Source organism: Carassius carassius, chromosome 45 (genome assembly GCF_963082965.1).
Source record: "Carassius carassius chromosome 45, fCarCar2.1, whole genome shotgun sequence".
Taxonomy (NCBI): domain Eukaryota; kingdom Metazoa; phylum Chordata; class Actinopteri; order Cypriniformes; family Cyprinidae; genus Carassius; species Carassius carassius.
Genome location: NC_081799.1, coordinates 19,650,806 through 19,670,270, shown reverse-complemented (window position 1 = coordinate 19,670,270; position 19,465 = coordinate 19,650,806). Strand labels below are relative to the sequence as shown.

At 37.7% G+C, this 19,465-nt stretch overlaps 1 protein-coding gene across 2 annotated transcripts in view; it reads right to left on the bottom strand.

The window, feature by feature from the left end:
- Window positions 1-19,465, bottom strand: part of msi2a (musashi RNA-binding protein 2a) — a 192,925-nt gene that overhangs the window by 35,538 nt on the left and 137,922 nt on the right. For both annotated transcript variants that reach the window (XM_059539962.1, XM_059539963.1), the window contains 3 exons: window positions 10,387-10,469; window positions 4,800-4,914; window positions 883-957 (listed from right to left, as the gene is read on the bottom strand). In XM_059539962.1, coding sequence (XP_059395945.1) covers window positions 883-957; window positions 4,800-4,914; window positions 10,387-10,469 — 273 coding nt within the window. The remainder of the gene's footprint in view (window positions 1-882; window positions 958-4,799; window positions 4,915-10,386; window positions 10,470-19,465) is intronic.

The window sequence follows — 19,465 nt, the reverse complement described above, 5'->3', positions numbered from 1 at the left end:
TCACATGGATTCAGACTTGTGCGAGAAAGAATTACTGGCTTTAAGTTGTGTGTGTGTGTGCACATGTTCCACTGCTGTCCTGTTTCATGGTTCATTTCTAGTTTCAGTACTAAAGAAACCGCAAGAGAGAGACAGATGTTGCTGTAGTTTGATTTTATGGTATATCTGTGTCAGGTGCCGTCACATAAAGATGAGTAACTGTGCAAGAGTTTGAGGCACACAACAGATCAGAACACAGAGAGAATGTGTGTTTATGTGAATGGGACTGTCAGTTTGTGTTTTCTTGTGTGTATGTGTATCTTTTTATGAGTCAACCCTGTCAAATATAACTTATGACTATTCTGAATAGAAATGTTTGAAGAACTACTAACCTCTGTGAGAAAGAGAAAACTCATGCATCCCTCCACACACACACCTCTCAGTAATATTTTGATGTGTGTTGCTAACAATAACAAAAACAAAGACATAAATAGCTAATTATTTTTCAATTTAACTAAAAAAGAGAGGAAACATTTTAGACAGAACAAAAACTACACTGAAACTACAAATATGCACTACAACATGTTGGGGAAAGCCCAGCGTCCATCAAAACATCCATCACACCCACTGAAGAAAAACCCATTAGCTCTGCTCATGATATCAGCAGGCAGGTGGCCATCCACAGGACACTCATATCAACACTAATATCTGCCACCAGCTGCAGAGAAATGTGCTCACCTTCATGCCTCTAACACACACACACACACCATTCAATCACATTGTCACACACTCGCTTCACACGTGTGCATGTAACAAGCTCCCACATTATGCTGAATTACATGACAGTTTGCAGTTTCATAATCAGACAGACAGACAGATAGAGAGACAGACAGACAGACTCACCTGGAAACTGATAACTGTAGCTAGGAGAAAATCCTGTGTATCCACGACCGTATGTTGCCACAATGTTTGGATAACCTACAAACACACATATGGACAGAAACAACATCAGCTCGATAGGATAAAAATCATGTTAACCCTTAACCTTGGACAATTAGGAACTAGTAATTAGACATGTTGGAATGAGGCTGTGTATATGTAACACTGGCTACGTTTACATGCAGAATTTTGAGTTCAATCAGACTGTAGTATTTGTAGTATTGTAGTATTTACATGAACACTAAATAAAGTGATCGTGTTGATGAGCATGTTTATGTGTCACAAGCTTCAAATCAGAATAGATTATTTTTCTGACATTCGCACACTGCACAAATATAGAGCTTCTCACTGTTTGCACATAACAACCACTCTCCTACGTGGTTTCTTTATTTGTTTTTAAAAGCATAATTAATATTTATTCATTTATGGTTTATTAAAAAGGAAAAGCCGCACGTTCCATGCATCATAGGTCATTACGCTATTTCTGTGTCATTGCACATACAGTTCTTTCAGTTTCGGGGTTCAATCCAAACAAGTGTTTACATGCACTCTCAATCGTATTAGAAAAGGAATAAAACACCCCCTTCGATACGATTAAAATTTCATTCAGATCAAGCTCAGTCAGATCGATTAAGGTGTTTACATGAAGGCTTTTCTGTCTGATTGAGCGGTCAATCCGATTGCAAATGGATTATTTGGTTGCATGTAAATGTAGCCACTGTCACAAGAGCAGCAGCACTTGAAAGGGAGGATGAACATCACAACAGTATGTTTTCAAGCACATGAGCACTTTAAATGAAGTGGCAACTTCAGGGAATTTCACTGCCATCTGTTTTTCTCTGATGCTGCTCTGCAGAGAGAAAGAGAGTGCTTCTGATACGTGTTATTCTTGGCTTTATTTTCTCACATTTTCTCTTTGAAATTTACATGCTGTATTAATTTCATGTTTTTCCCAAAACAAGAATGTGAAACAGCAATAAATCACGACACACAGACTTCAGAAATCACTCCAAACACACCTCCGTGCAGAGCTGGCATATGTGCACTTATGATTTCCCAAACCTGTCACTAGTCACTCAATATCAGTTGACAGCAATGAAAACACTTTTGACAGCTCTCACAGAATACACAACTAAAAAAGGGTTCTTCCAGGGAGGATGTGGACACACACAGGAAATACACGACTCCAAGAGCTAACCACATCTCTTCCACCCTGCTTTAGTATGTGTTTGTTGTGTGGTGTGCCTAAAAAAAGATGTTGTATTCTTAAAGGGAAGAGAAAACTGAGATGAGAATCATCAGAAGAAAACAGCTGAGAAGAGACAAAATGAAGTGCATTGAGACAAACAAAAATATACAGGAAAAGATTAGAAGAGACCAAAAGACAAAAGATGAGAGATGAGAAGAGAACAGAAAACAAAATGAGATAATAGATGACAAAAACAGAAAGATTTGAGACTTGAATTGAAAAGACTAGATGAGACAAGATGAGAAGAGACAAGACCAAGACAAGACCAGAAGAGGGAAGTCTTGAAAAAAATAGATCAGACAAGACAATAACAAGCACAAAAAAATTTGAGATGAGATGAGAAAATATAAGAGAATATAAGAGAAGACATGAGAAAAAAGTAGAGTAGTAAATGAGACTAGATGAGACAAGGAACAAGAGAACAAAATTAAAAAAAAATTTAGAATTAGAGATTAGAAGAGGGAAAAAAATGACACTGCATGAGAGGCAGGAGACGAGCTGAGCTAACATGTCTGTATCTCAGTGCATTGTGGGTAAAAAGGAAGGGTCCTCTCCTGGCAGCTGCTATATCAGGCACTGATTTGCATTATTAATGTTCAGGCTAATATACCTATTTTATGGCTCAACAGCTCAGATTCACTTTAAAATCAATTATACATCTGCGGCAGCTGAAGCAGGCAGCAGCTCAAATGTGTATTAATCTCAGCAAACATACACGCGGCGCCTGGCTATAAAGATAAATGACACGATTAGCTGCGGTAAACAAAAGTGTGAATGCAGCAGCTTTAATGAGATTTGGCGTATAAAAAAAAAACGTACAGTTCCAGCCCTGATCTCCAGCTTTTTGTTTTTTTTCATATGCAAATTGTACTAAGTTCTGTCTGGTCGTCCTGTTCACTCCAGTTTCATTTAGATAAGACCAGAGTTAATATTTTCACATGAGTGCTTCGTGCTCTTGTTCTCTCTCTCCCTCTCCCATTCCTCCTTTCTTCACCCTCCTCCACAGCAGTAATCCATAAGAACTTCTAGAAAGTTCACGCTTTGTTAAAAGTTGAGTAAAAGATTAGGGATGTATGTACCTCCTTATTTTAGCCTATATATTAAAAATAAATATTATATTACATTAAATTAAATATTATATTATATTAAAAATAAATTAATTATATTATTTAATAATATTTTAAATAATAAATGTTTATCTTTATATATATATATATATATATATATATATACACACATACGTATATATATATATATATATATATGTATATATATATATATATATATATATATGTATATATATATATACATGTATATATATACACATGTATATATATATATACGTATCCAAACATAGATACTAAATGTTTGGATGTTTCACCATGACCACTCCCTCTCCTTGGTCTTCAAAAAATGCCTGATATTAATTTAGTGACACTCTTATGGAAATATGATAATATTTTGTAATTATCATTTAAATCTGACTAACTTTTAATCTGTGTCATAAATTAACATTACAGGAAAATGTTATGGGGTTTCAAATCAAAATATGATTTAATGTTACAAAACAGGACGTTGATTTGATACATGTCCTCAAATGAGGTCACCGGGACTAAAAGCATGTTTATTATGCATTTTGGGAGACACATCAAATGAACAGAGAAATAAATTATATTTCAATATTGCTATGACATATTATATATTATTTTTAAAATCTTGTCAATTATTACTCCCATTATTACACTTCTTTTTTCATTACATGTTGCCCCAAAAACACATTAATATGCAAACTAGATTTAGTTTATAGATACATTACATATAATGAGGAAACCAGTTTACAGCCATTTTACACACATTTTGCATAAAGAAAAATGGTTTATCAAATCAATAAGAATTATCTTTATACAAAGCTTGGTAAAAAAAAAATACTGAAAACAAAAAATTTATTGGGGATTAAAAAAAAAAAAACTATTTTTTTGCCTATGCATGTTCATGTCTTTTTTTTTTTTTTTTTTAGTCCGATGTCCTCTACCAAGAAAGTAGCATAACTTATGAATGAAACATGATTAATTTTTTTAAATGCTCTAAACAATGTAATTACATGAAAAAAATGCAAATTTTTTACTAAAATGTTTCGCCGGGTCTTAAAAGGTTTAAATAAAATTAACATAAAAAGAAATTTCCAAAATGAAAAACAATATGATAAAATCAACTTATATGAAATCTTACATAACTGAATATATTTTGTTTTGACATCAACGTTAACTGAAGTTTGTCTATTATAATGTCTATATTAATATTCTTCTTCTATATCTGTGAGTGTTATGAATGATTAACAGCACTGATGTTGGCAGCAGGTTTGTCTCCTGTAGCTGATGGGTTCTTCTCATTTAGTGGCGTTGTCATTAGTGAGGGCAGAGGTCAGGCAGATGGCTGCACTGAACATCAGCCTAATTTTCCTCTTCATTTGAGCCATTAATACAGACGTTTATCTGCTCGTCAGGTATGAAGGATCCCACAGCACCTGAGCTGAACTAACCAGACATGTTCACAGACAGACCTCTGGTCTAGCAGCCAATCACAAGTTATCATCTTGCATCAGTGTGTGTGTGTGTGTTCATGTGAGACTCACTCAACATGCCCATGCCCAGCATGAAGGCATCCATGGTGTGTGGAAGACTTCTCGCCCTCCCCCTCGTGCCTGGAGGAAACATCACCTCCTTTGGTTGGGCCTTCTTACATTCTACCTGTGGACAGACAGACACAGAAAGAGAAGAGCTAAGTGACAAAATTGTTGTTTTACTAAATTTGCAATGTGATAAAAGTTTATAGACCATGCAAATTCTAGGGCCCTATGAAATCCGTTTTATTGTCTCTCAAATCTTGTGTGTTCCGTTTTCATTTTTCTGGATTCAATTTTAATGGTTTAATACAATTTTAATAATCAAAAAACATGTCTAACAAATTGAATTCATAATATTTTTTATATTTTCAGCTTGAGAAAAGCTGAACCCATATGCCCCTAAGATTCCAAGTTGAGTATATGGAACTATCTTTTATCAATGTTTTTTTCCCCACTAAGTTTCACACTTCACTCTATTATTGCCTTGGCCAACAAAACATTTCAAATAAGGCAGAATAATTACGCATCTAACACATTTAATTTTTGTTATTAAATTCCATTCCAAGGCAGTACAGAAAATACAACCATGATTACAAAATACTTCACAATACACACACATACAAACACTATATTGATTTGTGAAGGATCACGTGGGGGATTTTTGGATGAAATATGGCTTGGTCTTGACAGGTGACAGGTGACCCATTGTTTAGAAGAGTCACTGGACCGTAAATGATGCATAAAAATATGAAATTTTTGAATTTGAGCAGAGCTTGAGTCATTTCTCAAGCTCCGTCAGTTTGAGTTCTGTGCACATTATTGGCATAACAAACAGCGATACATCTGTTTATCCAAAGCAGTTTTAGACAACTAAACTAATGCAAAAATAAACTAAAAGTCTCTCTTTTTTTCTGATTCAACCCTGTGATCTTCTCCACACCCCTCCCCTCATCCTCACGTTCCCGCCCTCTGATTGACAATTTAACCTCTGGAGCTGAGCACACGAGCGGACAGCAGACAGCAGTCCCTGCCTGAGAGACAGAGGAATATTCCTCCAGAGATCTAGGAGAGGGAAGACATGTCTCTAGCAAAGGGAAGAAATAAACAAACACACAGGCAGAAAACATCAAACCCAGACAAACACACACACAGACGTTTGCTCTCTCTGGTGATATGTGCATAACCGGGTCAGACAAGGAAAGACTTTTCTCCTGACAGGCCAAGCAGGCAGAGGATCCTATTTACCGAGCACATCTGCATGCTTACAGGAGTGTGAGTGTGTGTGCGCTGACAGCGCCTCTACGGTAAGAACACAATGCATTTGCACTTGGCTGAATCTGTCCTCTGCGTTGATCGACTCGTCTGCCTGCCCAGGGCCTGTCCATCAGTGTGGGAGTGTGTGTGTGTGTGTGTGCTGCTCGGCCCTTCGGAGCACACACACGGCAGATCATCTCCCACCGAGACTCATGCAGATGCTGCTCAGCACAGCTGGACACACACACACACACACGGTTCTGCTGAAGTTCAACTTGCTGTGCCATCAGCGCTGCTCTGAATACATGAGATATTTCTGGATTTGGCCGGTGATGGATATTTAATATTCATTCTAAATTAATGAAATCTAAAAAGGTTCGTTTCACACTCTGAGCCCTGAGGATGCAGCGTGGGAGATATTATAAAAATGTAAATATAAATGTATTATAATTACTACAGAAGAAGGTTTTAATCCTATGAGTGACATGTTTAACAAACAATTACAGTAGCTCAATATGGACTTTCTATCTTCTGTGGAACACAAAAGGAGATATTAAAGGTTCATGCTGCTCTTTTTCATGTAATTTCAATAATCCATAAATCAAGCACAGAATGTGCATTTTCGGATGAACTAGCTCCTTTAATTCAACAGCTGAGAGATGTACTGATATTTGTTTTGGACAACCTGTTGTACAGCATGTCCATTTCAACAGGTCTAATTCTGGACGGCACTCATCTAGCCTGACATCATCTAGGAGATTAACATCATGGGCCAATATCTGCTCACACACACAGACACACTGCTGCAGTCTCAAAAGGGTTTCTCAAACTTAATTTAACTCACGGACATCCTTCATAAGCCCAAACTTCATACCGTAAACCTAAGACCCATAGGTGATAAAAAAAAGAAGAAAAAAAATCTCTGCACACACACTTAGCATAGAGCTGTTTTCACAAGTCTCATCAATTTTACTCTCAACACTCAAATAAAATGTATACAAACATTTAAATTTCACAAAGCATTTTTATATCAACAATTTAGTTGTATAATTATTGGTTGTAAATTTCTACTCCAGTTTGTTGTTAAATTATAAACATTTAAATGGTGGCTGTGATTAGAGGTGAAGCACATGAGGTGTACAGTATATTAACCTCTTGTAGCTCAAACTGCACCACTACAGAAGAACTAATTCAATTTCACTATTTCAGTCAATGATTTTGGCCCTCTAAATATGTTGAATTTCTGGTTTTAGATGAATATTATCCCTACAAATTTGTTTTTAATAAAAAATAAATCCATCTGTCAAAAATCAAGAATCAGACACACAATGCCACAGAATCACACATTCATATAGAACATTTCTAAATCTATTTGTGAAAAGAACAAAATGAGGAAAAAGAAAGCAACTGAAATCTGCTCCTCTCTGTGCTATAGTTTGGTCAGCAGCTGCCTGAACAAAATAGATGAGTCAGATAAAACTCACACCTCATTTTCCACTTTAAAAAAATCAAAAACCACATGTTGGATAATAAAATCTACGAGCACTTCCCTTAAACCAGTATGAGTCCATTTACAGGCACTACTGGTTCCTCTGATCCACTGAAACCAAAGAGTCCTTTTTTAGAAAGTTTACCAGTTTAATATGTGGCGGTCTATTATTACAAAATCAGATTTCCGACTTACCAGCCCCTAATGGCCCATTCACTCAAAGGGATGATAACTAAGAAGTTTTAATATTCACTTTAATTTTATAAGAATACGGATATCATTGGAATCTCTTTCAGAACAATTTTTTTCCAGCAGATGAACTGTTAAAAACATTGACAGCCAATCAGAATGAGTCCTGCTTTAAAGAGCTTGAGCATTTAAAGCTGAAGGCAAAATTAACTTAGAATCAACAGTGTTTATCATTTGATGGTGTGGATGCTAATAGTATCTTTATAGTTATGGCTATAATTATAGTTATGTGAACAAAACAAGTTTTTAAAGTTTAAACAAGAATAATTTGGCTGCTGTTGACTGGCATGTCAGAAAGTTAGAGACAGCAGGAACAAGAGAAGAAACCCCTGATGCTCTGAAGAGAGACAGCAGGACTAATCAGACTTAAAAAGCTGGTGAATTGATGGAGAAACCTCCTCTCGTTCACCCTTTCTTCTCTCTCTCTCTCTGAGATCTCTCTGTCCGTGTGTGGTAGATGGACACCTGATGAGATGTTCAGCCAGGCAAACAGGTTCACCATCACCTGGGGTGCGAGACGAGGTTTCTCTGGGTCAGGGAGAACTTCATATCTCTTGTTCTCTTCGACAGGCTGTAAATAACATCTAGTTATTGGAAAGTAAAGTCTGAACAGGAAGCTTAAAGGATTGTGGCGTCTCAATTTTCCAATAAATAATATTTAAAAAAAAGAATCACTTAATGATAATATGTTGTGACAATCATCCAAAATGCTCCCCTACAAACATCCCTATCCCTGCATCCCTACAAACCTTATAAAAAAGCTACTTATTTTTTTTATAATATAGTTTATAACCTATTCACATTTCATATTTATAACATCGCATCTAGTCAATGTGTGTGATTATAAAAAAATATCTGACATTTCTAATCTAGTTTTGATCATATCGCTCACCTATGGCAGTATACTCTGGTTCAGAGCAAAAAATCAAACCAAGTGTGAAAACAGCCTCAATCTCATGTGTGCTCCACTGGTCAACAAACTCTACTATTACACTTATTTACCTTATATTAATGGTGTCCATGCTGTTCTTATACAGTCACAGTGAACGGACTGCAGAAGAGACAATCAGGACAGAAATTTGAGGCCCTCTGAACAATAGAACCACATGATGGATTATCAGAGAAAAATCGATTGCATGGCTCTGCGCTCACGGATCTGTCTCTGGGCTCAGGAACAAACTGTCTGTGACGGAAGAAGATCTTAAAGGGTTCGATATTCTGTGCTACCCCACAGCTGTCCCATGAGCCCAGGGTATACGCATGGACAGTGCGCAGGGATGAGTATCAGTGTGAGAGAGCTCCTCTGAGGAGACCCCAGCCAAACCGATCCTTTCCACCACACCGCTCCTGTCAACCACAGCAGAGAGCCCAGCAGGGGCGGCACAGAGCCAGGGGCCGTTTCTCTACATGCAAAACATCCTCCCATCAACTCATGCTTCTGCTCAGTCAGGCATATATTTGTACGAAGAATTCTTCAAAACAAACAAAATGACTATTTAAATGACATTTAATTATGCACTACTTTTCAAAAGTTTGGGTTCAGTAAGATTTTCTCATGCTTATGCTCAGCATTTATTTGATCAAAAATATAGTAAAAACAGTAATACTGTCTTTACTCCAGTCTTCATTGAAATATGATCCTTCAGAAATCATTCTAATGGGCTGATTTGCTGCTCAAGAAATATTTATTATCAATGTATAACAGGCATTTTTGTTGTTGTTGCTTTTTTATATATTTGTGGAAACCGATACACATTCTCTGGACTGTTTGATGAATTGAAACTTCAAATCAAACAGCACTGATTTAAATTACAAATCTTTTATACCATACTTTTATAAATGTCTTTATGAGTTTAATATTTATAGTTTATTAACACTTTTATTTTAATAATAGAAAAAATTATAATAATAATATAATTTAATAATAAATCATTAAATTGTTTACAAAAGTTCTAAAATAGCTTCACATAGCCAGGATTATAAGCAATATTGTGGCCATCTAGATATTTTATGCAACATTTAAGATGGGTAAAAGTAAAACTCATTCATAAAAATGCTGGAAATGTACACTTTTGTATCTCTTTCAAATTTGAACCTGACAAACCTGACAAATCCAGTGACTATGCAACACACATCAGATGTTGCATATACAGTCTATGGGTGGCCCGAATGAGGCTGAGACTAGGTATTTTCCATCTAAAAACATTTATTTGCAAGCAGAAAGCCAACACTGGTGGCCTATCTGCTGGTTCTGCCCAATACTGGGTGGCCTGTGGGGTTATAATCCTGATTTAATGAACTCACCGTGTGCCAGTTACCTCTCTCTCTTTTTAGCCTCATCAGTCATGATGCAGGCATTTATAAATGAAGGAGAGAGGGGAAAGTTTCTGACTCTTTTTGACTGATCAAAATGTTTTCACACTCACACACACACACACACACACGCACACAATTTCACGCTTTCTGGCCACTGCCCAACACTTTACACTGTTTACACACACTCAAAGCGCTTACAACCGCATGCCGTTAGGATTCTGCTAAATGGGACATAAAATATTAATCCCTCAATCACCTTCAGAAATTGAAAATGGGCAAAGCACTTACCATTTTATTATTGATTTCGTGAAAATGAATTTCACAGACTTTCTCTACAATGTCTTCATTCTCGAACGTTACGAAGCCGAAGCCTGCGGAAAGAGAGACAGAAACAGAGGAAGAGTCAGTCGTGTGCCTCTTGAACTCAAACTCCGACAGATTTCGGCCTCCGTCAGAGGACAGATCGTGGGGAGTTCAGATCTGAACGGACATTGTCTTTTTTTAAGCCGATGCTGATGAAATCTCTCTCATGACCGGGCAGACGAGGGGGAAAACGGACAGCAGAAAAGCACAAAGACTGTTAATGAGATTCATAGAGCCACATCTGAATTTCATTAAATGCGTTCCGCAGTGCCTTCATTGAAATTTCACCGTATAACAAGCTCCCGTTTTAATGTAAATGCAGGGCCGGAGATCCCTGAATCCATCTCTGACCGTGGGATTGTCTTCTTTTCATATTTATGAAATAAGAAGTTTAACCCTTTCAGCTCATCCAGGCTTAACAAGGATTTGGCTGTGCTTTTATTATAATGAGAGAAAGAGAAACGCTTTTCTCTGCCGCCGAATCTGCGACTCACGAAGGGAAATGATTTTCTATTCCTGGGTGTTAAGAGGAGGCCAACGCTGAGAACACAAAGGAAAACAACCAGAGAGGAAGATAAACACTTTACTCACTGTTTGTTTATAAAGACAGGATGCTCTTTCAGTGGCACAGCACACACAAACACCATTCTGATAATTTCACAAGAGCTGTGTTCTACAGAGACTCGCAGAAAAGCAGAGGATTGACTGAATGAGACTGCAAAAAAAAAATAAAAATAAAGTGTGTTGAGATGCTGCTAATGGCTGGTGTTTGTGTATTTGTGTAGTGTAGCACAGATCAGGCAGACCTTTAATGAATCATGTGCTTTCTTCATACTGTACACTCTCACACCTACACTACTGTTACGAGTTATGAAGCATGCTATTTCTAAACTGACTGATGAGGAGGGGGGAAAAACACAAATGACTGTACATAACAATGATAAATAAAAGTTAAATAATACAGACATTTTTATTTTATCAGACACACAATGATGCATAAAATATATTTCAAAATTGTTTCAATGTTTTTCCTAAAATTCATGAAATGAAACGTAACTGAGCACTACATCAAATGCTCTGAGCAATAAAATGTTTTTTAGTTCCTGAGAAACAGAGTTGTTTTGTATGTCCTGCACAAACAGAAGGAAACAACCCCAAATCTCTTGCCTTCCACACAAGAAAACTACTGGAGTCATTTTTCAAAGGCAGTGCTGTATTTTGTCCTGACCCTAATTCATATCTCCACCTTTTGAAAGATGAAAGATCTACACAGGGCTTTTCTCTCCTCTGGCGGTCAGCTGGGTGTCGCAATAAAAGTGTAAGGGTCAAAGGTCAAGCACGGCAGACAGTAGCAGCATGTAAACACACCAGTGATATGAGGAGATAACATACGACACAAACACACAATGCTCAGAAATAGAGGAAACACTCATTTGCAAAGGACTGAAATATAGTGTTTGGCGATCATTTATAGCCCATTATTTATGCAAGGAGGTCAGCCAACTGCAGAATCGCCTGAAGTCATCCTGTTGGTTGCACTGCAGTATGCAGCTTTAATAGAAACGGATCACACACGTCATTGCTCATTTGCATTACGATGAACTTTCGCTAATGTCACTTCAAATATCCAAATTGCTTTTGGTCTGAACATCTATCTCTCTGTTCTTGTAGAAGCAGCTTTTGTCAGTTTGCTAATATTGAGAGCAGAAGTGTGTGTGTTTGTTGCTTGGAGGGTGATCTTGAAAATGAAGAAGAAAAGACCGCCGACAAATCAGCCATCAGGAGCCATTTGTCACTGCAGATTTCAGACGGAGAAACACACATACACCTGCGCTCTCTAGAGAACTCTTACGTCACAGCGTGACCACAACACCCAGGTGCTGCTAAATCTGGACAAGCTCCCGGGCTTCAGTGCATCCTGCAATTCCATCAGGAGTCTGGAGGGGGCAGTGGTGTGATAACTGAGTCTCTGGCTCTGGGACAGTCTGACCTCTGTGTTAACAAAACACCCACTCGCTTTTCGCACACTATCATGCGCACACACACACACACCGCATAGAGTCGTCCAAGTCTCAGCACACCCTGTAGAGCCAACACTTTAGAGAAGAAACATATGCTCATCTCAGCTGAGTGTGGCGTTCGCTCCATTCCCTGGTGTGGCGGCTCCCAGAGCTTCATTCGCTCAGACAGATGCGAGAGAATCTGGAAAAGAATTGAGGCTGATGTCTCTGTTTTACTTAATGATGATGCAAACTCATCCTGCTATGGGACAAAACAAGACAAGCCTCTCTGGCTTCAAACATGCAGACGCTAGTCTCAGATGTGGATCATCTGATGCATTTTGTACACTAAAAAAACCTGTTTAAAATGGACAACTATAATCTGATTGGCTGGCTTTACTTCTAGGAGTAAGGTGCACAGATTTTCATTCTCTCTCCTGAGAGAACAACATGCTTTCAAGACCAAGTATTAATAAGATATCAAGAGTGTAGAGCAAGTAATCAGGACATCCCTTAACTAAACTTAGTTTGTAAAATAATTCTCACTTTGGGATGGAAATTGTGACGCCAAAATCTACAAGCATTTCCAGTGATGCCTTTGCTGTTGTTTACAGAGATTTATGATAAATAACGTTTATGATAACTTGGCAATATTCAATATATTTTACATTTATTGTAGCAGATCATCATGAATATATTAGCCAATATCCAATATACAATACTCGTTTTAATATTAGTTTAATATTACTTAGCCTATATTTTGTTACAGTTGTTACAATTTGTTTTCAGTGAGTGTTCGTGTAGTTTTAGTTAAGAAACATAGCACTGACTTTTCTCCTAATTTTACATTTATATTACCTTTAGATGCCATCAAACACTCAAACACAATTAGTTTTTAAACTCTAATAATCGAATAATCCTGTTAAATATAATCTTTAGCAAATCTCAAAATGCATACACATTTTTATACTGTGATGTACGTAATGTTGTGATGCCTAACTTCATTTGTAGAATTTACAATGCCTGATTTTAGTTTTCAGTGTATTTCTATTTCTTTTTATTACACGTGTGTATTATATTTGTTATTTACATGAACTATAACTTCATCTATGACTGTGGTCATTTTGGTTTAAGTAGCTCTCATTACAGGACAGAGGACACGGCCCACCACATGTTTCCAACAGGATGCTAATGATTTCTCCCCATGCAGTGTAATATAAGACAGATCATCCTGTGTGTGTAATTGATCTCCATACCTCCATAGCAGTGTTTATTAGATTTCTCTCTGCCATCTGACTATACTTACAGTAAACTCTTGCTATAAGTCATGTCGAGTGTGTGTTTTTGAGCGTCACTCTGATGTTATTTAACAGATGTCAGCTTTTTCATATCTTAATGAGCACACTGGCCAACTTACATGTGTTTCTGTAAATGTTCTTGGGGGGCTGTTTAGCATTAAGCTCAATTTAAAAATCCCCAGATGAGGGAGAGAGAGTCTACATTTTCAAATGGAGTCTGACAGCGCATGAACTTTATCTGCTGCCACTTTCTCTCTACCTCATCTTAAGTGAGCAAATTATGGTCTTCTGGAACTTTCTCTCTGACATGCTCTACTTTAAACACATCTAACCGCCAGCAGCACAATCTGCTTTTATGCAAAGATCACTTAATGTCTCATTGATTTCGCATTTTAATGGATTTAGCGCTGTGTGGCGAGGAGGAAACCTGGTAACCTGATAGAGGAAGATGAACGTGGGCTGATTGCTCTCAGATAGCAAGTGTGAGATGCGTTTAAGTCAGAGCGGCGCTCTGAAAATGGCTGCTAACACCTCTTACCACCTGCACCAGCGGACAAGGACTGCTGGAGTCAAAGCAGATTGTCTAAGGTGAAGAGAAAGTTGTGAAGAGAAAGAGAGAGAGGTGTTGATTGTCCTTAGAGCTGCAGGGACACTGTTGGTCTTAATAACCGTGGATGGCTGTTGCTTTAGCCATCTGCTGTGCTGAAGAGGCCCTGGGGGGTGAGCGCAGCAGGAATCATGGAGGTCATATACTGCAGGACTGAGGGGTCAACAGCACTGAGGACAGAGCAGAACTGGTGTTGGGTTGCCTTTCGAACCACACACACACACACTAACGCAGGAGGACATTTGTTTACCGTATGCATAGTCTTAAAAAGCCAGATTAATGTCTGGTTCAGCTCCAGATCAAGAACCATAAGCAAAATGACAGACTGCTGTTTGTTATTAAAAAAAATGTAAATAAATAACAAATTAAACAATTAAACATTAAGAGTGAATTTAGGCATCAGAACATTATAATGTCAAGTATTCAACTCTTAAGTCCAGTCCTTGAATATAATTGGCCCGTTTTTCTGTAGTTGCGCAGTGACTCTTTCTGATGGTTACATTAGCTGCTTTTATGCTCATTTTAAAGTATCGCATCAGAATCGAGTGATGGAAATGCTGAATTTTGAATAAAAATGCCTTAATTCGCAAAAACATTTTTACGCTCGCTTGAGGTGGTTTTTGACTTGTGCAAAAAAGGGTTAATGCGAATAATGGGAGATAGAAATGCATTTTATGAATAAATTCCTCCAAGCGCAAAAATCATGTGACTTTGCACTAAATCCTGACTAACCAGCGGACCGATCTCATTCCACAGCATCTGAAATGTTGTTATGGTCACTCGGATATGCTCGAGTAAAGTCTGTCATCAAAGTATTTCTGTTTAATTGCCTCCCAGAACTGTTAAACGACCTCCGAAAGCAATAAGTGTTTCGTCTACACATTCTAATGTTCAAGTAATTTAATATATAGTAAAATTATTATATTCAGTAGCTTCTCCTACTTTTCTTAGTTATGTATAGCCAGTTTATCAGGAAGTGACGATTTTGTTCTCACTTGTTGTTCTGACTTGTTGGGTGGAAACACTGCCTGTTCACAAATGTTTTGTGCGATATTCCAATTTTGCGCATAAGTTAAATTCGCAACTTTGAATGGAAACCCAGCTAGTGTAATGCCAGAAGACGGCAACAAGTAACTGTGTTTATCAGTGGGCATTAAGTCAATTAATCAAGGAATTCACTTAACAACACTAATTTCTTATTCATGAACGAAATCACTAAATCATTCACACAAACTATTTGTTAAAACACTTGAGCCATTCGGGAACAAAACAAGTGACAGTCTTTATGAGTGTGTCATTGAATCATTCACAAAAACAAATCATTCAAACACCAATTCATTCAGGAATTAAACAAGTCTTTAGTCCTTATTCAATTCGTCAAAAACTGCCTAAATCGAACACTTTGGGTAGGCACTTCATTTTTTCAATAAGTAATGCACTCTTCAAAATCTTATCAGAAGTAGGTTATCTGGGAACATTTCACCTACTGTTTTAGGAAGATCAGTGAACGTCAAAGAATCAACTCAACTTAGCTCAAATATTTAAATCTCAGATTTGTTCAAAGACAATGATTCTTTCAGGAACAAAATAAGTGATTGTTTTTATGAATGAATCACTAAACCATTTTCTCAACTGATTCATTCAGAAACAAATACTGTCTTGTGGCTACAGATCAAATAACATCTGTGCTGATGTTCAGACTTTCAGAATTCATGGCTGTGTGATATAACTTGAGTATTAAAATATATATATTTTTTTAAGTTTAATATTTTTGAGATTTGCTAAAGATGACATTTTATAGTGTTTTTGTCTATCTTGTATCTTTGAAGTCATCTAATTCTCACTTAAAAGTGATATAAATCTACAAAAATAGGTGAAATTAACATGCACTATTAAATATACAATCTCTGGATAAACCTTTAAAACCTGTTCACACCAACAGCCTGCTGTGCAACCGATCAGAAAAAGCCTGGTCCTAGTCCTAGTCCTGTCCTGCGTTCAGAAATAGCAAGCAGCGGTGGTCACCAGCAGATCTGGAGGTACATGTCCTACACATGTATCAGATTGACATGTGCTGCTAAATAACACCCATGACCCTCTCTGTCAATCTAATCCAGAAGACAGGCAGCCACAGCATTGTAGGAAATAACGAAGACAAAAACAGAGTGAGCATCTTCTGAGGAGGAGCAGAAAACGGCTGCAGATATAAATTAATAACGTGGCAGCAGACAGTTCCATTCAGAACAAAACGCTGACGTAACGAGTGTTTTGTCTGAGGATGTCGAAAGAGCCCAATTACTATGAGAAAGAGAGAGAGAGTCAGATGATTTATCAGTGTTGTTACTCTGGCATGTAACGACTGTTTCATTAATAAAAACAAAAGCACAAATCAAAGCAATGGGGCTCAAATAAATCCCTGCGATGTTTTCCGAGGAATCCTCTGCGATGAGCTCCTCTAACCCCTAACAGCCTGAGAGTATTAACTGTGCTTTTGGCCGTCGGCTCCATTGACTTCATCAACATCAGACCTGTGGCCCCTACAGCCAATTAAAAGGAGAGAGAGAGAGACAGAGAGAGAAAGCCTTGGGTGTTTTTCACCTGAAAACCCTCCAGTGAATCCAAGCCATTAAAAGAGGATAGCTGCATCAGCTCAGATCAGAACGTAGATAAATAACGGCTTCCAGAGACGTTTACTCAACACATCCACACAAACCCAGACACCCACCAACAAGACATTGTCCTGTTTCACACCGATGCTTGTTTAGAGCAGTGTTTCAGTCAGTATATGATGTTTCAAATCAATGCAAAATGGGATAAACTACTGTATTTTACGTGTACGCAGATGCGAGTTTGTGTGCATCTAGGGTGGTGGAGGACGAAAAGGTAAAACCTAGCTGCTTCACTACTTATTTACTGTATCCTTTGCTTCAGGAAATGTGTGCTTGTGTGTGTGGCCACCTGCTTGCAAATTTCCTATTAATTTAATGGTTAATTTACTTTATCTTTACGTTCCATACTGCCAGTTGAGCATGTTCCAGATTCTCTCACTGAAAGCTACATGGTTGAACGTGACAGTTTCAGGGGTTTGAAAGGGTGACAAAAATGAGTGCTGCAAATTAATGTTTAAGTAAATTGAACTTGGACCATCTTAAAAGGTGGCCTGAGCTCAGTTTGTTTAACGAATAACTGTATAAAGAAAATAATGGCACACACTGAAGGAAATGAGAAACTTATTCTTGTTCTATGCATATGACAGAATGAGCATATTACAAACACTTTCAAAGGTCTTTCTTAAGGCTTAAGGGTTTAACCAGACCACCTTGCAATACCTTATGAAATTTATGAAATTTACAGATATAACACGAGTATATATGAATGTATGTAGCCTAAGGCTGAGAGTAGATTAAAAAGTAACATGAATGCAATTTTTTTAAAACAAAATGAATCTAACACAATTAGCTTATATTTGCCACTAAACGTATAGGTGAAATCAAAATGTAGTGGACAACAATATTCAATGCTTAAAAATAAAAAAATGACACTTAACACTTTGGCAGCAGGTGGCGCTTAAAGCGTTTCCTTGGTTTCTGCTGTAAGCAAAGCAGCTACACTTATGAACTTTAATATGCATTATACAGAGGCAAGATGAAAATAAAAAAATACCATCTAAACTTTTCTAAAGACAGTAAGTTCCCCTCAGACATGCATTCATATAAATTCCTCCCCATAATTGAATCGCAATTTGTTTAGCATCTCAACTTAATTGAATCGTCACTTATTTGAATCGAATTTCAAACAGCTTGCGGTTAATCGTTACATCCATAATATATATATATATATATATAAATATATATACACACACACACACACACACACACATTAACAGCTTGCGGTTATTCGTTACATCCATAATATATATATATATATATATATATATATATATATATATAAATATATACACACACACACACACACACACACACACACACATACATATATATATATATATATATATATATATATATATTAGTGGTGGGCCGTTATCGGCGTTAACGTGAGACTCTTATCGGGCAATAAAAAAATTATCGCCGTTAATCTATTCTCAAAGTTAGGTTGGGAGCTGGGTCTATACTAAGCAAGCTATGATGACTTTCACCTTGATATTTTATATAACCGACTGTCTGAGGCCAGCCTAAAAAGATGCTCAGAACAGTTGACGGGCCATTGCTGTGCATCGTCATGAAAGCTTATCTTTTTCACGTGTTTTTAAGCCTTACCGCTTGTCGATTTAAACATTAAAGCATCCAAACACAAGACGCGGAAAAGCTGAACAGAGTAGCTGGTTACTCGCGCGCTGTGTTCGGTGCGCACACGGAGAGAGAGCCGCGTATCACGGACAGCGACACTGAACCGAGCTCTCTTCTGCGAAGTTCTCCTCGAAGTCCCTCCTGCACCTGAACGAACAAATACAAATTTGTTATTCTACATTTACTAATGGTGAATGTACGGTAGTGATGTTCTGTGAGGAAGTGAATGTCCCATCATCTCTTAAAGTGACCGCGCCTAATTTACTGCTCACGCCTGTTTCACACATACTCCATCCGTAGTGCGTATGCAGTCGGTGTGCGTTACGTATGTGGTGCAGCACGGACTCGATGTGCTTTCACACAGGACGCGTTTGCAGTTCGCTACTCGGTACATGAACGATCGCTGCACTGCTGCAGATGCAACGCTCCTGGAACACAACTGGAATCCGTTAATATGGGTGCGTAAAACAATATGCAACGCATACGCACTGCAGACGGAGTGTGTGTGAATATATATAATGTATGTATGTATAGGTGTGCATGGGATTTAGAATCATTCTGCTAAGAAAGCATCTGTCAGGGTCATAAATGCAAAAGCAAAATGCAAATGTGTGTATGTTCTGCAGGTGAGGTGCCTCACAGAATGCTAGAATACTATTTTGTCTGTGTCTCAATGTAGGTCAGCTAACAGCACAGGCCATCTATTCCTGTGTCCTACTTCCAGACACACATGGCCCTACATCTCATTTGAGCAAGTCCCCTTCCCAAGAGCATGAGCACGAGAGAAGAAAG